Source organism: Boleophthalmus pectinirostris, unplaced genomic scaffold (assembly GCF_026225935.1).
Source record: "Boleophthalmus pectinirostris isolate CB_2022bp ecotype Guang Dong unplaced genomic scaffold, ASM2622593v1 HiC_scaffold_23, whole genome shotgun sequence".
Lineage (NCBI taxonomy): Eukaryota > Metazoa > Chordata > Actinopteri > Gobiiformes > Gobiidae > Boleophthalmus > Boleophthalmus pectinirostris.
In genome coordinates, this window is record NW_026571207.1 from 2,450,059 (window position 1) to 2,469,520 (window position 19,462).

The 19,462-nt window shown below is 46.5% G+C and overlaps 1 protein-coding gene across 1 annotated transcript in view; it reads right to left on the bottom strand.

Annotated features, from left to right (window-relative positions):
* The window catches only part of LOC110175140 (plexin-A1-like), a 104,371-nt gene that overhangs the window by 11,433 nt on the left and 73,476 nt on the right, over positions 1 to 19,462 (bottom strand). The window contains exon 3 of the mRNA XM_055159585.1: positions 12,401 to 12,583. Coding sequence (XP_055015560.1) covers positions 12,401 to 12,583 — 183 coding nt within the window. The remainder of the gene's footprint in view (positions 1 to 12,400; positions 12,584 to 19,462) is intronic.

Here is a 19,462-nt window from a genome sequence, read left to right on the forward strand (position 1 = left end):
GTCCCAGAACTGAACCAGGACTAAACCAGAACTGAACCAGGACTAAACTAGGACTAAACCCAGACTAAACCAGGTCTAAACCAGGACTAAACCAGGTCTAAACCCAGACTAAACCAGGTCTAAACCAGGACTAAACCAGGACTGAACCAGGACTGAACCAGGACTGAACCAAGACTAAACCAGGACTAAACCAGGACTAAACCAGGACTAAACCAGGACTAAACCAGGACTAAACCAGGACTAAACCAGGACTGAGCCAGGACTAAACCAGGTCTAAAACAGGGTCAAGTCAGGACCATAAACTGTAACATAACCATCTGTTGCGTCTCTATAGCGACAGATAAACCGCCCAATCACGTCAGCCCCTGGGGAGGAAGCCCCGCCCCCTCCACCGCTTCAGTCTCTGCCAAACAAAAACTCTCACAACGAGAACCACGACTGAGTAGAAGAAGAAGTAGTAGTAGCAAGTAGTAGTAGTAGAAGTAGAAGTAGTAGTAGTAGTAGTAGTAGTAGTAGTAGCAGTAGTAGCAGCAGTAGTAGCAGTAGTAGTAGTAGTAGTAGTAGCAGTAGCAGTAGCAGTAGTGTCAGATCTGTGGAGAGGCGACGCCGCTCAGTCACAGTGTTTGTGTTTCTCTAGTGATTTTTCAGCTGTAAATCCGTCTGTGAATGAATAAATGTAAAGTCAATCTGTTTAATGTCACGCTGCGGAACATTCCAGACAGACCGGCCACGTCTCCATAGAAACGAGCAGCTGACAGACGAACCCTCCAACCAGAAAAGTGACAGAGTGCAGCTTTAAATGTTTGAGTTATGAAGAGGAGGAGGAGGAGGAGGACGGGTCACTGCAGGACAGACGGACAAAAAAACACACAAAACAAAAAAACACTCACTCCGCCTGGAACGTCTCACACGGCTCGCTCCTCCGCAGATCTGACCCAGTGACAGCTCTGATCCGTGGAGAAGCGAGCCCTCGCCTGAGTCCAGCTCCGCTCTGTTCATCCCACTCACAAAAAAACAAATAACCCACAAAAAATAATAATACTTTTACGACTATAATAAGAATAATGCCACACTGCGGAACATTACGGGCGACGCACTGACATCCCCATGGAGACGAGCGGAGGGAACCGACGGACACTTCACCACAAAAAGTTCCACAGTGCAGCTTTAATTACAAATCTGTGCATAACAACATTTTTCTTTTTTTTTTCAGTTGTAATGTGGTCGTGCAGCTCGCCTCTCCGCGGATCCGACCCGGAACCGAGCCGGTGGTGTCGGCTGCTCGTTTCCACGGAGACGCGGGTTCGACGGTTTAATGCCACACTGCGGAACATTCGGCGGCAGAGGGGACGCCGGCGAGAGACTCCGGCGAAAACGCGCGGAGCGAAAACACCCGATGATGTCACGAGGTGGGACGGAGCGCGAGGCGAAGGAAACGAACGACTGTGAGGAAGAATAAAAATAAAACTGCTGCAAAAACAAAACACGGAAGAGTTCAGTGTGAAAAAAGGATTTCACCCGAGACAGAAAGAGAGAAAGAGAGAAGGAGGGAAGGAGAGAAGGGAGAGAAGGAGAGAAGGAGGGAGGAGAGAGAAGGAGACGAGAGAAGGAGATGAGAGAAGGAGGGAGGAGAGAAGGAGGGAGAAGAGAGAAGGAGACGAGAGAAGGAGATGAGAGAAGGAGGGAGGAGAGAGAAGGAGGGAAGGAGTGGAGAGAAGAAGAGAAGGAGAAGAGAGAAGGAGAGATGGAGGGAGAAGAGAGAAGGAGAGAAGGAGGGAAAAGAGAGAAGGAGAGAAGGAGGGAGAAGAGAGAAGGAGAGAAGGAGGGAGAAGAGAAGGAGACGAGAGAAGGAGAGAAGGAGAGAAGGAGGGAGGAGAGAAGGAGACGAGAGAAGGAGAGAAGGAGGGAGAAGGAGAGAAGGAGGAAGAAGGAGGGAAAAGGAGAGAAGGAGGGAGAAGGAGGGAGAAGAGAGAAGGAGAGAAGGAGAAGAGAGAAGGAGGGAGAAGAGAAGGAGACGAGAGAAGGAGAGAAGGAGGGAGAAGGAGAGAAGGAGGGAGAAGGAGGGAAGGAGAGAAGGAGAAGATAGAAGGAGGGAGAAAGGAGGAGGGAGAAAGGAGAGACACTGAGAGGGAGACAGAAAGAAAGTGCGAAAGAGAGAAAGAGAGAGAGAAAGAGAGAAAGAAGCGCGTGATTTGAGCTGAGGTCAGAGGAGAGAATCACAGTCACAAGACGTCTAGACTCTGGGGCTTTTATTCTGAAATATCACAAGGCTCTTTCATAATAAAACACCAAACATGTGAATACTGCCTCCTCTGTGCACTGTGAGGCTTTTATTCTGAAAGCATCATGTTTTTTTTTCCACAATAAAATACCACTACTGCCCCCTCTGTACTATCTGAGGCTCTTATTCTGAAAGGATCATAGGATTTTTCACAATAAAACACCATATCTGCCCCCTCTGGACAATCTGGAGCTTTTTATTCTGAAGGATCATGAGGTTTTTCACAATAAAACAAAAAATACGCTCCCCTCTGTGAGCTGTGAGGCTTTTAATCTGAAGGATCATGAGTTCTTTTCACATTAAAACACCAAACATGACCTCAGAGTCTCCTCTGAACACTGTGGCGCTTTTATTCTGAAATATCACTAGGCTCTTTCATAATAAAACACCAAAACATGTGAATAGGCCTCCTCTGCGCACTGTGAGGCTTTTATTTTGAAAGGATCATTATGTTTTTCACAATAAAACTCCAATACGCTCCCCTCTGTGCACTGTGAGGCTTTTAATCTGAAGGATCATGAGTTCTTTTCACAATAAAACACCAAACATGACCTCACAGTCTCCTCTGAACACTGTGGGGCTTTTATTCTGAAATATCACAAGGCTCTTTCATAATAAAACACCAAACATGTGAACATTGCCTCCTCTGTGCACTGTGAGGCTTTTATTGTGAAGGATCGGGAGGCTCTTTCAGAGTAAAGCACATCACTTCCTGTTATTGTACCCCCTTCTGTGCACTGTGTGGGTTTTATTCTGAAAGGATCATGAGGTTTTTCAAAATAAAATGCAAACACAGCCCCCTTTGTACACTTTGGAGCTTTTATTCTGAAGGATCATGAGGTTTTTCACAATAAAACACCAATAATGCCTCCTCTGTGCATTGTGGGGCATTTAATTTGAAAGGATCATGAGGTTTTTCAGAATAAAACACCAGTAATGCCTCCTCCGAGCACTGCGGGGCTTTTACAGTGAGGCTCTTTCACAGTAAAACGCCTCACTTCCTGTCATTACGCCCGTCTGACCCGGACAGGAAGCAGCAGAACAAAACACAGGAAGTCCTTGGCTCTGGACGAGTTCCCCTCCAAACAAAAGCGTCGGTGTGTGAAGTGAAGATTAAAGATTAAAGATTAGATACGGAACATTTGTGATGGGAGCAGAGGGATCGTGGGAATTCAGCAGGAAACGAGGAGTTTAGGAACGACGGAGTTTGACTTTCACAACGACAACGAGAAAATGTAAATGTTTAAATAAGAAAAAAGACTTTGTTTAGACCAGGACTGAACCAGGACTGAACCAGGACTGAACCAGGACTAAACCAGGACTACTAAACCAGGACTGAACCAGGTCTAAACCACTAAACCAGACTAAACCAGGACTAAACCAGGACTAAACCAGGACTGAACCAGGAGGAACCAGGACTGAACCAGGAGGTCTAAACCAGGCTAAACCAGGACTAAACCAGGACTAAACCAGGTCTAAACCAAGAGGACTAAACAGGTCTAAACCAGGACTAAACCAGGACTAAAGGACTAAACCAGGACTAAACCAGGACTAACCAGTCTAAACCAGGACTGAACCAGACTAAACCAGGTAAACAGGACTAAACCAGGACAGAACTACCAGGAAACCAGGACTAAACCAGGACTAAACCAGGACTGAAACCAGGACTAAACCAGGACTAAAACCAGGACTGAACCAGGTCTAAACCAGACTAAACCAGGTAAAACCAGGGACCTAAACCAGGACTAAACCAGGAACCAGGACTAAACCAGGACTAAACCAGGACTAAACCAGGACTAAACCAGGACTAAACCAGGTTCTAAACCAGGACTAAACCAGGACTAAACCAGGACTAAACCAGGACTAAACCAGGAGGTCTAAACCTGAACCAGGACTAAACCAGGTCTAAACCAGGACTAAACCAGGACTAAACCAGGACTAAACCAGGACTAAACCAGGACTAAACTCTGATGGTCTAAACTTGTCGTTAGTGAAAAGGTCAGATTCATGTTCAGAGTCACATGAGCGAGGGATGAGGAGAAAGAGAGAGAGAGGGGGGGGATGAGGGAAGAGAAAGAGAAACAGTGAAATGAGAGAGGAAGAGAGAGAGAGGTGGCACAGAGAAAAGAGAAACAGAGGGAGGGAGAGAGAGAGAGAAAGGAGAGAGAAGAAAAGAAGGAGGAAGAGAAGGAGAGAGAGAAGAAAGGGATGAAGTAAAGAGAGGGAAAAGAGAAAAAAGGACAGACTCTCTCCTTCATCTCCCTCCTTCTCCTTCCTCTCTCTCTCCCTCTCTCTCTCTCTCTCTTTAGTCTCTGTTCTGTTCTTCTCTGTTCTCCTGTTTCCACGGCAACGGTCGCCGAGCAACGAGAAGACATCTTGGATTTTAAATTTGAGAAAATTATAAACATGAACTTTAGACCTGGTTTAGTCCTGGTTTAGTCCTGGTTTAGACCTGGTTTATTCCTGGAGTCCTTCGTTTAGTCCCTTAGACCTGGTTTAGAGGTTTAGTCGCTGGTTTAGTCCTGGTTTAGTCCCTGGTTCAGTCCTGGTTTAGTCCTGGTTTAAGACCTTATCCTGGTTCCCTGTTTAGTCCTGTTCTTTTAGTCCTGGTTTCTGGTTCAGTCCTGGTTTAGACCTGGTTCAGTCCTGGTTCAGTCCTGGTTCAGTTTCTGGTTTCTGGTTTAGTCTGGTTTCTCCGGTTCCTGGTTAAGTCTCTGGTTTGGTTTAGTCCTGGTTTAGTCCTGGTTTTCCTGGAGTCCTGGTTAGTCCTGGTTTAGACCTGGTTTAGTCCTGGTTTAGTCCTGGTTTAGTTCTGGTTTTAGAGTCCTGGAGTCCGTTTAGTCCTGGTTTAGACCTGGTTTAGCTGGTTTAGTCCTGGTTTAGTCCTGGTTTTAGTCCTGGGTTCAGTCCTGGTTTAGACCTGGTTTAGTCCTGGTTCAGTCCTGGTTTAGTCTGGTTTAGATCCTGGTTCAGTCCTGGTTTAGACCTGGTTTAGACCTGGTTTAGTCCTGTTTAGTCCTGGTTTAGTCTAGTTTGGTTCCTGGTTTAGTCCTGGTTTAGTCCTGGTTTAGTCTGGTTTAGTCCTGGTTTAGTCCTGGTTAGTCCTGGTTTAGACCTGGTTCAGTCCTGGTTCAGTCCTGGTTTAGTCCTGGTTTAGACCTGGTTTAGACCCTGGTTCAGTCCTGGTTTAGTCCTGGTTTAGTCCTGGTTTAGACCTGGTTTAGTCTGGTTTAGTCCTGGTTTAGTCCTGGTTTAGACCTGGTTTAGATCCTGGTTTAGTGGTTTAGACGGAGTGGTAGCTGGTTTGTGGTTAGTCTGGTTTTCCTGGTTCAGTCCTGGTTCAGTCTGGTAGACCTGGTTTAGTCCTGTTTCCTTTAGTCCTGGTTCAGTCCTGGTTCAGTCCTGGTTTAGTCCTGGTTCAGTCCTGGTTTAGACCTGGTTCAGTCCTGGTTTAGTCCTGGTTTAGTTCAGTCCTGGTTCAGTCCTGGTTTAGTCCTGTTTAGTCCTGGTTCAGTCCTGGTTTAGACTTTAGTGAGCTGTTTGTGGATGAGTCCGGTCGCGTCTGTGGAGCGGCGTCTGGCTCTGGTTCAGACGTGGTTTGGTGTTTCCTGTGGGGTTTACACTCGAGAGACGAGCCAGCGCCAAGAGCCGGGAGACGACAAGTACACAGTAACAGTACAAAAGTACACACACAAAAGTAAAAATACTACTTAAAAATATATTTGAAGGGATTAATATTACGGAACCTGTGAGTCGTACGTCTGGACTCATGTTTCTCAGTACATGTCATCTTTACTACTGAAAACACTGTTTACTGGAGCCACCTGCTCGTTTCCATGGAGATCGATTTAGGCGACAGTGTGGAATATTCCAGACTAAAGCCCGTCTCCGTGGAGACGAGGCTCAGACACGTCTGTGCAGAGGAGAGTCTCAGTCTGAGTCTGAGTCACAAGAGACGAGAAACTGGGTCAGACTGAGAGCAGCAGAGGCACGAGTACTACTACAATACTACTACTACTACAGTACTACAACTGCAGAAGAAATATGAGATAACAGAGGAATGAGTACTACAAAAATACTACAATAATACTACTACAATAGTACTAGTACAATAGTACTACTACAATAGAACTAGTACTGCATAACACACACATCAAAACAGGAATGTGCCAGACAAGTACTGACTACTACTACTACTACTACTACTACTACTACAATACTATTATTGCATAAGACACATGAAATAACAAAGGAATGTACCAGACAAGTACTGCAGTACTACTACAATACTACAGTACTACTACTGCTGCATAAGACACGCATGTGATAAGACTGGAATGTGCCAGTAAAAACAACGACTGCACAGTACTGCTACTACTACAAAACTACTGCAAAACTACTGCACAGTACTGCTACTACTGCAAAACTACTGCAAAACTACTGCTACTGCTACTACTGCAAAACTACTGCAAAACTACTGCAGTACTAACTACTGCAAAACTACTGACAGACATGTGTTAACGCTGGAATGTACTTACTGAGCACAGATACCACTACTGCAGTACAACTACAGCAGTACATCTACTGCAGTACATCTACTGCAGTACAACTACTGCAGTACAACTACAGCAGTACAACTACTGCAGTACAACTACTGCAGTACATCTATTGCAGTACAACTACAGCAAGAGACACAAATGTGACAAGGCTGAAATGTACTGAGAAAACAGAAAGTACAAAGGTACTAAGATACATACAACTACTGCAATACTACTACAGACCTACTACAGAACTACTGCAATACTACTACAGACCTACTACAGACTACTACAGAACTACTACAGAACTACTACAGAACTACTACAGAACTACTACAGAACTACTGCAATACTACTACAGACCTACTACAGACCTACTACAATACTACTACAGTACTACTGCAATACTACTACAGTACTACTGCTGCTGCATGAGAGCTCCATGTGGTACACAGGAATGTGTCTAAATTCACACAACTACACACACACACACACACACACACACACACACACACACGCACACACACAGACACACACACAACTACACGCACACACACACAGAGCAGCAGGGCCCTGAGGTCAGAACATGTGACACCATGTGACCACACTGGAATCAAATCGATAGACAAAACAACACAACACGACACAACACAACACAACACGACACAACACAACAAGACACAACACAACACGACACGACACAACGCACTACTACTACTGACTACAGACACTACACAACGTGTGATGTGCAGGAGAGTCATTTGTGGGACGCACACTGATTGTGTTGTGATAGTTGTGATAGTGTTCAGACAGGAGTACAGGATGTGTATCTCTGTTGTGTATCTGTGTTGTGTGTCTGTGTTGTGTACCTGTGTTGTGTATCTGTGTTGTGTATCTGTGTTGTGTGTCTCTGTTGTGTATCTGTGTTTTATTGGATTTAACATTATTTAATGTTAAATCTCATTAAATAAACAAAGTGAAAGTGTCTTAATGTGTTTAGACTCTGGAGAAAATGAAGCTCATTAAAACACGACTCTGCACACGTCCCACAGGAAACAACGACAATGACAACGACACCAACGACACCGCCGCCGCCGCCGCAGCAGCAGACCGCACGAGCATGTTTACATTTGTGTTTGGAGGAAAAAAAAAAAACACACGAAGAAACGATTTAGAGAATTTAGCGAGTCTTAATGTAAAAACCAACTACAAGTACACACATGAACAGTTCTGTATCACACACAACTGTAATGACTCTAGAGAAGCTGTGTGGAGTTTAAAAACACGCTGGAGCACTTCCTGTATCACCACGTGACATCACAAGGTGCATCTGTTTCCATTGGGCCTGTTTGTGTTTGTAGCAGACGCGAGGAGTCCCAGAGGACGAGACACCAGGTCCACCAAGTCCACCAGGTCCACGAGACAGATGGAGACGAGCTAACAGCGCTAATGATGCTAATGATGCTAACGATGCTAACGATGCTAATGATGCTAACGATGCTAATGATGCTAACAAGGATCCACCTTGAACAGATCTGCAGAAACATCTGGACAGATTTAGACCAGGTTTGGTCTCAGGTTTAGATCAAGTTTAGACTTTAGTTTAGGCCAGGTTCAGACCAGGTTCAGACCAGGATTAGGCCAGGATTAGGCCAAGTTTAGACCAAGTTTAGACCAAGTTTAGACCAAGTTTAGACCAGGTTCAGACCAAGTTAAGACCTGGTTTAGTCCCAGATTTAGACTAGGTTTAAATCAAGTTTAGACCAAGTCCCAGGTTTAGTCCAAGGTTTAGTCCAGGTTTAGACCAGGTTTAGACCAGGTTTAGACCAAGTTTAGACCAAGTTTAGTCTCAAATTAGTCCCAGGTTTAGTCAGAAGTTTAAGTCCCGATCCAATCCTAGTCCCAGGTTTAGTCCCAGGTATAGTCCTGGTTCAGACCAAGTTTAGGCCAAGTTTAGACTACGTTTAGACCAGGTTCAGACCAGATTTAGTCCCAGGTTTAGTCCCAGGTTTAGACCAGGTTTAGACCAAGTTTAGACCAAGTTTAGACCAAGTTTAGACCAAGTTTAGACCAAGTTTAGTCTCAAATTAGTCCCAGGTTTAGACCAGGTTTAGACCAGGTTTAGACCAAGTTTAGACCAAGTTTAGACCAAGTTTAGACCAAGTTTAGACCAAGTTTAGTCTCAAATTAGTCCCAGGTTTAGACCAGGTTTAGACCAAGTTTAGACCAAGTTTAGACCAAGTTTAGTCTCAAATTAGTCCCAGGTTTAGACCAGGTTTAGACCAAGTTTAGACCAAGTTTAGACCAGTTTAGTTTAGTCCCAGGTTTAGACCAGGTTTAGACCAGGTTTAGACCAAGTTTAGACCAAGTTTAGACCAAGTTTAGTCTCAAATTAGTCCCAGGTTTAGTCAGAAGTTTAAGTCCCGATCCAGTCCTAGTCCCAGGTTTAGTCCCAGGTTTAGTCCCAGGTTTAGTCCTGGTTCAGACCAAGTTTAGACCACGTTTAGACCACGTTTAGACCACGTTTAGACCACGTTTAGACCACGTTTAGACCACGTTTAGACCAGGTTCAGACCAGATTTAGTCCCAGGCTTAATCCCAGGTTCAGACCAGGTTTAGACCAAGTTGAGGCCAAGTTTAGACCAAGTTTAGTCTCAAATTAGTCCCAGGTTTAGTCAGAACTTTAAGTCCCAATCCAGTCCTAGTCCCAGGTTTAGTCCCAGGTTTAGTCCTGGTTCAGACCAAGTTTAGACCAAGTTTAGACCAGGTTTAGTCCCAGGTTTGGTTTAGACCAGATTTAGTCAAGGTTTAGTCTCAAAATTTAATCCTGGTTTAATCAGACGTTTAGGTCCAGGTTTAGTACCAGGTTTAGTCCGAGGTTTAGGTCCTGATCCAGTCCTAGTCCTAGTCCTGGTTCAGTTCCAGCTGCAGTCCTGTTTGTGTCAGATGCCCTCCCGCTGCTCTTTTATAAAACACTGTTAAAACATTCACAGTTTTTCTTATAATTTGTCAAATATGACAAGTTTTTTTTTGGACTAAAACTTTTATAAATATCAAAAATAAACCAGTCTCGTCTTGGTCCAGACCTGGTCCAGACCTGGTCCAGACCTGGTCCAGACCTGGTCCAGACCTGGTCCAGAGCCGGTGTGAGGAGGAGGAGGAGGATTTCTGGCTGTAAAAACTCGTCTTCTGCCAAAACGTTTGATTTGTGTTTTATTCTGGTGTTTTCGTTGCCACGGCGACGAGAGCGAAGTGTAAACGATTTAACGACGTCCCAAAACGAACCAGGACTAAACCAGGACTGAACCAGGACTGAACCAGGTCTAAACCAGGACTAAAACAGGACTGAACCAGGTCTAAACCAGGACTGAACCAGGACTGAACCAGGTCTAAACCAGAGAGAAGGGGAAGAAAGGGAGAGAGGGAAAGGGAAGGAGGATTGGAGGGAGATAAAGGGAGGGAGGGAGGTAAAGGGAGGGAGGGAGGGATACAGGAAGAGAGAGAGGAGGAAGGAGGGAGAAAGGGGAAAGAGAGGAAGGAAGAGAGAGAGTAAGTGAAAAGGAGAAAGAGAAGGACACAAGGAGGGAAGTGGAGGAAGCGAGAAAGAGGGGAGCAGAGAAGTATAGAAGAAAGAGAGGGAGAGACAGAGAGAGGAGGAGGAGGAGATATATGGGAGGAATGAGAAGAACGAGAAAGAGACAAAGAGAAATGAGGCAAAGACGGAAGAGAGAGAGAGAGAAAGAGAGAGAGCGAGAGAGAGAGAGCGAGAGAGAGCGAGAGAGAGAGAGAAGGACAAGAGATGAAGAGAAAAGGGGAGCGAGGGTCAGAAGGAGATGGAGGAGGGGAAGAGGGGATGAGAGAGAGAGGGAGAGAGAGAAAGAAAGAGGGAGGAACACGAGTGTTGACTGGAGGGAGAAGGAAACACGGAGTGAATCTAAATCCACAAAAGAGAGAGAAGAAGAAGAGGAGAGGAAAGAGAGATGACAGGAGCAGAGGAGAGAGAGAGAGAGAGAGAGAGAGAGAGATGACAGGAGCAGAGAGAGAGAGAGAGAGAGAGAGAGAGAGAGAGAGAGAGAGAGAGAGGAGAGAAGAGAGAGAGAGAGAGAGAGATGACAGAGCAGAGGAGAGAGAGAGAGGAGAGGAGGGGTGGGGGGGGAGGAGGTGTGACAGACGCAGAGAAGAAAAATGGAGGGAATTCCAATGAGGTTTAGTTCAGACACAAACAGGAAACAACAGACGAAAAAAAAAACAATGAAAAGAAACAAGCTCCACAAAAAAAAAAAAGAAAAAACCAAGAGTTTTCTCAGATTTACACTTTACAAACTCAAAATCTAAAACATTTTTCACCAACAACTAAAGAAATATTTAACCTCAAACTGTGAATATTTGATCTGAAATTCACAAAAACAAAAACATTCTCCAAAAAAAATAAATCTGCCAAAACCAAATGTGATTCACAAACAGAGTCAGGAGTAACAGATTACATGTACCGGAGTAATCAGAGTACAAATGATGAGTAACTGTATTCAGTTACAGTTACTGTTTCAGTGAGTGGGAATTGGATTACAGTTACTTTGTTGAAATAAATGAATTACACAGAGGGATTTAACTGTTTTTACTTTTTATTTATTTATTTTATTTTATTTTTTTTTTGGTAATTCCACTCATTGCTGGAAACTAAACCAGGTCTAAACCAGGACTAAAACCAGATCTAAACCAGGTCTAAAACCAGGTCTAAACCAGGTCTAAACCAGGACTAAACCAGGACTGAACCAGGTCTAAACCAGGTCTAAACCAGGTCTAAACCAGGTCTAAACCAGGTCTAAACCAGGACTGAACCAGGACTGAACCAGGACTAAAACCAGATCTAAACCAGGACTAAACCAGGACTAAAACCAGATCTAAACTAGATCTAAACCAGGACTAAACCAGATCTAAAACCAGATCTAAACCAGGACTAAACCAGGTCTAAACCAGGACTAAACCAGGACTAAAACCAGATCTAAACCAGGACTAAACCAGGTCTAAACCAGATCTAAACCAGGACTAAACCAGGTCTAAAGCAGATCTAAACCAGGACTAAACCAGATCTAAAACCAGGACTAAACCAGGACTAAACCAGGTCTAAACCAGATCTAAACCAGGACTAAACCAGATCTAAAACCAGGTCTAAACCAGATCTAAAACCAGATCTAAACTAGATCTAAACCAGGTCTAAACCAGGTCTAAACCAGATCTAAATGCTGTGTGGACGTGTCTCCTCGTCTTCTATCAATAATATTTTTAATACGGTTAAGTATCCGAGTATTTTCTTCTCTACAGCAAATCAAGTAATCCAAAGTAATCAGATTACATTACTCACTTTAAGTAATTTAATGGATTCTGTTACAAACTACATTTTGGTGTGTGTAATCTGTAATCTGTAGGGGATTACATTTTAAAAGTAAACTTCCCAACACTGTTCACAAAAGAAAATTCTCAAATCAGTCGAGGTTTTGAGTGAAATAAGAAGTTTTCTGACGGTTCAAAACTTCACCAAAAACACGACACACCTCAACTACTTCTTCTTCTGCGTTCTTACCTTGTAGAGTTTCCCGCTCCTGGTGCCCACGAACGCCACCGTGTGCCCGCTGTAGTCGTAGGCGGCGACGGCGGCGAGTCCGTCGTCTCGCTCCACCAGCAGGGGGACGCCCTCGATGGTGCTGGTGCCGCCCAGAGGCTGGTTGAAGTCCTGCCCACAGAAGTTATCGTCGATCTGAAGAGGCTGCGGATAAAAACACAAAAACACAAACACAGACATGGTTCAGTTTAGCGCTGGTATCGTTAAAGGTTGAACAGAGCATTTTTTACCGTTGAAGTTTCCTGTCTAAAAATAATTTAGCGACCGACGCGTCTTCAGTTTTTAGACCCTACGTCCGCTTCATTCGCGCCGTCGCTGGAAGGAATCTCCAAGAATCACCTCCGTTTATCTTCTCGCTCCTTTTCTCCTTCTCTTCTTCTTCTTCTTTCGGCGACCTCAAAAAAGGACTTTCTTTCGCGGCGAATGGTCGTGGATTCTCGTCCACCGTCTCGACAAAGTTTGTGCGAATTGCGAGGAAGCGACAGTTTGAAAACGCCTCTAAAAACCGTTGCATAAACCACGTAATCCCCGCGCGCCGATGAGTCAGTTACACTAGAAACATAAGGAGTTTGATTGGCAACCGAACAGCCAATAGAAAATGAGGGAGCCTCGTTTTCTATTGGCTGATGTTTCTCTGGCCTCAACACGTCCACAGTTGATAGATTTTCATTCTTTTTTTTTTTTTTGGTCATCATAATTACAAAGCTGCTGAGTTTCTGTAATGGTATTTTGAACTTTCACTGAAAATTTGAAACAAAAAAAAATCCTCCATAAAACCTTTAAGGAGCTGCCGATACGATACAACGATACGATACACATAACAGGCCGCGATACGATACATATCGATACACAGGCCGCGATACGATACCTCGATACACAGGCCACGATACGATACACACCTCGATACACAGGCCGCGATACGATACATACGATACACAGGCCCGATACGATACACACCCTCGATGCAAAGGCCACGATACGATACATATCGATACACAGGCCGATCGATACATACGATACAGGCCATGATACGATACATATCGATACACAGGCCATGATACAATACATATCGATACACAGGCCGCGATACGATACACACCTCGATACACAGGCCACGATACGATACACACCTCGATACACAGGCCGCGATACGATACACACCTCGATACACAGGCCACGATACGATACATATCGATACACAGGCCACGATACGATACACACCTCGATACACAGGCCATGATACAATACATATCGATACACAGGCCATGATACAATACATATCGATACACAGGCCGCGATATGATACACACCTCGATACACAGGCCACGATACGATACACACCTCGATACACAGGCCACGATACGATACACACCTCGATACACAGGCCACGATATCGATACACACCTCGATACACACATACACAGGCCACGATACGATACACACCTCGATACACAGGCCACGATACGATACACACCTCGATACACAGGCCACGATACGATACATATCGATACACAGGCCGCGATACGATACACACCTCGATGCAAAGGCCACGATACGATACATATCGATACACAGGCCACGATACGATACACACCTTGATACACAGGCCACGATATGACACATATCGATACACAGGCCGCGATACGATACACACCTCGATGCAACAGGCCACGATACGATACATATCGATACACAGGCCACGATACGATACACACCTCGATACACAGCACACGATACGATACGATACGATACATATCGATACACAGGCCACGATACGATACATCAGTCCATCGGTCTTTTAAAGTGTTAAATCCCCGAGTGGAAGTCGACACTATAAAGTCTGTGTGTTTAAAATAGAACTGATGTGGAAACTAAACAGATGAACACATGAAGCTTCAAGACTCGACTGAAACTCGTGATCTTCATCAGCAGAAGACGGAGAAAATGAGAAGCTCAGAAAATGGTTTTGTTTAGTTTCACCGCTGGAAATAAAGAAATGTGTGTTTATGTGCAGATCGACTCTGTTCATCAATAACAACATGAACGAGATCAGACGAACGTCTGACACTCGTGATGGTCACATGTCCAGAGTCGGGAGTAACAGATTACATGTACTGGAGTAATCAGAGTACAAATGATGAGTAACTGTATTCAGTTACAGTTACTGTTTCAGTGAGTGGTAATTGGATTACAGTTACTTTGTTGAAATAAATGGATTAAACAGAGAGATTGAACTGTTTTTACATTTTGAACTAAACCAGGACTAAACCAGGACTAAACCAGGTCTAAAACAAGATTTAACAGGACTAAACCAGGACTAAACCAGGACTAAACCAGGTCTAAACCAGGACTAAACCAGGACTAAACCAGGTCTAAACCAGGACTAAACCAGGTCTAAACCAGGTCTAAAACAAGATTTAACAGGACTAAACCAGGACTAAACCAGGACTAAACCAGGACTAAACCAGGTCTAAACCAGGTCTAAACCAGGACTAAACCAGGACTAAACCAGGACTAAACCAGGTCTAAAACAAGATTTAACAGGACTAAACCAGGACTAAACCAGGACTAAACCAGGACTGAACCAGGACTAAACCAGGTCTAAACCAGGTCTAAACCAGGACTAAACCAGGACTAAACCAGGACTAAACCAGGACTAAACCAGGACTAAACCGGGACTAAACCAGGACTAAACCAGGTCTAAACCAGGTCTAAACCAGGACTGAACCAGGACTAAACCAGGACTAAACCAGGACTAAACCAGGACTAAACCAGGACTAAACCAGGTCTCTTCTTCTTCTATCAATATTATTTTTTATTTGGTTCAGTAAAGTTTGGTCTTTTTATTTTCTTTTATCAGACAAAACTTTTTATGTGAAGATTTCCTCGTCTTTGTTTCTCTACAACAAATCAAGTAATCCAAAGTAATCAGATTACATTACTCACTTTAAGTAATATAATGAATTACGTTACAAACTACATTTTGGGGTGTGTAATCTGTAATCTGTAATCTGTAGGGGATTACAGACATGATCTTCATTAGGAGTCGGTTCATGCAACAAACTGTTTTTATGTACGAAAATAAATAATAATGTAACGTGAAAACTGAGCAAAACTAAACAGATTCATGTGAACAGTTTACAAAAGTCAAGTTTTAAAGAGCAACAGAAGTGAAGACGTTACAGACAGACACAGTTAAAGGAGAAAAGTGTTGATCACAGATGTTTAAAGTTTAAATTTAAATGTTTATGCATCAAGAAAAAGAACAGTCTAAAATATAATAATAATAACAATAATAATAATAATTAATATTAATATAAATCTGTTTTTACTGGATGTTACATAAAAATCAATAAAATCAATAAAATCACAGATGACGTCGTCTGGAGAAAAACTATCTCGTCTCACGTGTCGTAAAATCCACGACTCAAACTCCACCAGACGCAGAGAACAGAACTTTAACAAGACCACGAGACCATTCACAAATCACAGACCCAGACCTGGACCTGGACCCGGACCCAGACCTGGACCCAGACCTGGACCCAGGACCTGGACCCAGACCTGGACCCAGACCCAGACCTGGACCCCAGACCTGGACCCAGACCTGGACCCAGACCTGGACCCAGACCTGGACCCGGACCTAGACCCAGACCTGGACCCGGAACCCGGACCCAGGACCCAGACCTGGACCCAGACCTGGACCCAGACCTGGCCCAGACCTGGACCCAGACCTGGACCCAGACCCGGACCTGACCCAGACCCAGACCTGGACTCAAGACCCCGGACCCAGACCTGGACCCAGACCCAGACCTGGACCCAGACCTGGACCCACCAGACCCAGACCCGGACCCAGGACCCAGATCTGGACACTGGACCCAGACCTGGACCGGACCTGGAGCCAGACCTGGACCCAGACCTGGACCCAGACCTGGACCCAGACCTGGAGGACCCAGGACACAGACCAGGACCCAGACCTGGACCAGACCCGGACCCAGGACCCAGACCTGAACCCAGACCTGACCCAGACCCAGACCTGACCCAGACCTGACCCAGACCTGGACCCGGACCTGGACCCAGACCTGGACCCGACCTGACCGACCGGACCCGGACCTGGACCCAGACCTGGACCCGGACCTGGACCCAGACCTGGACTCCCGGACCCAGGCCTGGACCCAGGACCAGACCTGGACTCCACAGACCTGGACCCAGACCGGACCCAGGACCCAGACCTGGACCTGAACCCAGACCTGGACCCAGGACCCAGACCTGAACCCAGACCTGACCCAGACCTGGACCCGGACCTGGACCCAGACCTGGACCCGGACTGGACCCAGACCCGGACCTGGACCCAGACCTGGACCCGGACCTGGACCCAGACCCAGACCTGACCCAGACCGGACCCAGACCTGGACCCAGACCTGGACCCAGACCTGGGACTCAGGACACAGACCTGGACCCAGACCTGGACCCAGGACCCAGACCTGGACCCAGACCTGGACCCAGGACCCAGACCTGGACCCAGACCTGGACCCAGGACACAGACCTGAACCCGGACTCAGGCTCAGGTGAGACTTTTTTCCCCCACAGAATCTAAACCCGAGTTTTTCGTCCATGACAAAAACTCTTGACACTGAACTTTAGAGTCACATGATCAAGACCTGAGGGACCCACAGAGGAGCCCACGTGCCTCTGAGCAACACACTGACCCGCAAACTCAACAGAGATCAGACCCGAGACCAGACCAGAGACCAGAGACCAGAGACCAGAGACCAGAGACAGAGACAGAGACCAGAGACCAGAGACCAGAGACCAGAGACCAGAGACCAGACCAGAGCAGACCAGAGACCAGACCAGAGACCAGAGACCAGAGACCAGAGACCAGAGACCAGAGACCAGACCAGAGACCAGAGACCAGAGACCAGAGACCAGAGACCAGAGACCAGAGACCAGAGACCAGAGACCAGAGACCAGAGACCAGAGACCAGACCAGAGACCAGACCAGAGACCAGAGATTTAATCTGGGCCAAAACTCTTAAATTACAAAAAATCTAAAATAAATCTGGAAAAAGAGTTTGTTTGTTTGGGGCTAATCCAGGTTTTATCACTACATCATCCCTCCACCCTCATCCCTCTATCCTTCTCTCTCTCTCTCTCTCCATCATCACCTCCCTCTCTTTCTCCTCTCAGTCTTCCTCTTTTCTTCACCTCCCTCCCTCCCTCCTTCCTTCCTTCTTTCTTCCTTTCTTCTCTGTTCGATCTGCAGCTCGTCTCGTTTAATAAACACGATTCCTACAGACTCTCCACTTTCTCTCTTTTTTTCTCTCCCTCTTCCGTGGGCCCACCTCTCTCTCTTCTCTTTTTCTCTCTATCCTCTCCCCCTTTCTTTCTTTCTTTCTTTCTTTCTCTCCGTCTCTCGTCCATCAGTGACTGAAGCTTCAAGGCAGATTGTACAAACACGATTCTCACACTGACTCTCTTCCTCCTCTTTTCCATTTCTCTTTCTTCCCTCTTGCTCTTTCTCTCCCGCTTTTATTGCTCTCTCTCTCTCTCTCTCTCTCTCTTCTCCCCGTCCTCCTCTTTTCTTTACCTCCTTCTCTCCATCCTCTGTTCCATCTGCCTGCAGCTCGTCTCATTGATAAAAACGACTCTTAAACGACTCTCCACTTTCTCTCCTCTTCACTCTCTCTCTCTCTCTTTTCCTCTTTCGCTGCCTAACGCTCTCCCCCTCTCTTTCTCTTTCTTCTCTCTCCCCCTCTCTTTCTCTTTCTCCTCTCTCTCCCCCTCTCTTTCTCTTTCTCCTCTCTCTTCCCCTCTTTCTCTCTCTGAGGCTCCACTCACTGATAAACATGACAGACCTACACTTTCCTCCTTTTCTTTTCTTCCTTTCCCTCTTTCGTTTCCTCTCTCTCTCCTTTTCCCTCTCTCCATCTCTCTTTTTTCTTCACCTCTCTCCCTCCCTCCCTCCCTCTCTTCTTCTCTTCTTCTCTTCTTCTCTTCTTCGCCCGTCGTGAGGTCAGATCCGGGTCGGGTCTCGGTCTGGACCTCAGGGTTTGATCTGCGCCGACGGAAACAGAGAGAACAGACGACAGGAGCAGACAGGAGCAGACAGGAGACAGGGGACAGAGACAGGACAGGAGAGAGAGCAGACAGGAGACAAGACAGGCACGGACAGGAGAGGCAGAGAGACAGGAGCAGACAGGAGCAGACAGGAGCAGACAGGAGCAGACAGGAGCAGACAGGAGCAGGCAGGAGCAGGCAGGACAGCAGGAGCACAAGACAGGAGAGCAGAGCAGGAGCAGGAGAGCAGGAGCAGGCAGGAGCGAGCAGACAGCAGAGCAGACAGGAGCAGACAGGAGAGGACAGGAGTGGACAGGAAGCAGGCAGGAGCAGACAGGAGCAGACAGGAGCAGACAGGGAGCAGGACAGAGACGAGACAGGAGCAGGCAGGAGCAGACAGGAGCAGACACAGAGGACAGCAGGCAGAGCAGGCAGGAGCAGCAGGAGCAGACAGGAGAGGACAGGCAGAGGGACAGGAGCAGACAGGAGCAGGCAGGAGCAGACAGGAGCAGACAGGAGACAGGAGCAGGAGCAGGCAGGAGCAGGCAGGGGCAGGACAGGGCAGGACAGGAGCAGAGGCAGGGCGGCAGGGCAGGCAGGAGCAGGCAGGGGCGGACAGGAGCAGACAGGAGCAGGAGCAGACAGGGAGGAAGGAGAGGACAGAACAGGAGAGCAGACAGGAGCAGACAGGAGCAGACAGGAAGGAGACAGGAGAGGACAGGAAGAGCAGGCAGGAGCAGACAGAGCAGGAGACAGGGCAGGGGCAGACAGGAAGGACAGGAGCAGGCAGGAGCAGGCAGGAGGCAAGGAGCAGACAGGAGCAGACAGGAGCAGACAGGAGCAGCAGGGAGCAGACAGGCAGACAGGAGAGCAGACAGGAGCAGACAGGAGCAGAGGGCAGGCAGGAGGACGGAGTGGACAGGAGAGGCAGGACAGGAGCAGCAGGAGCAGACAGGAGCGACAGGA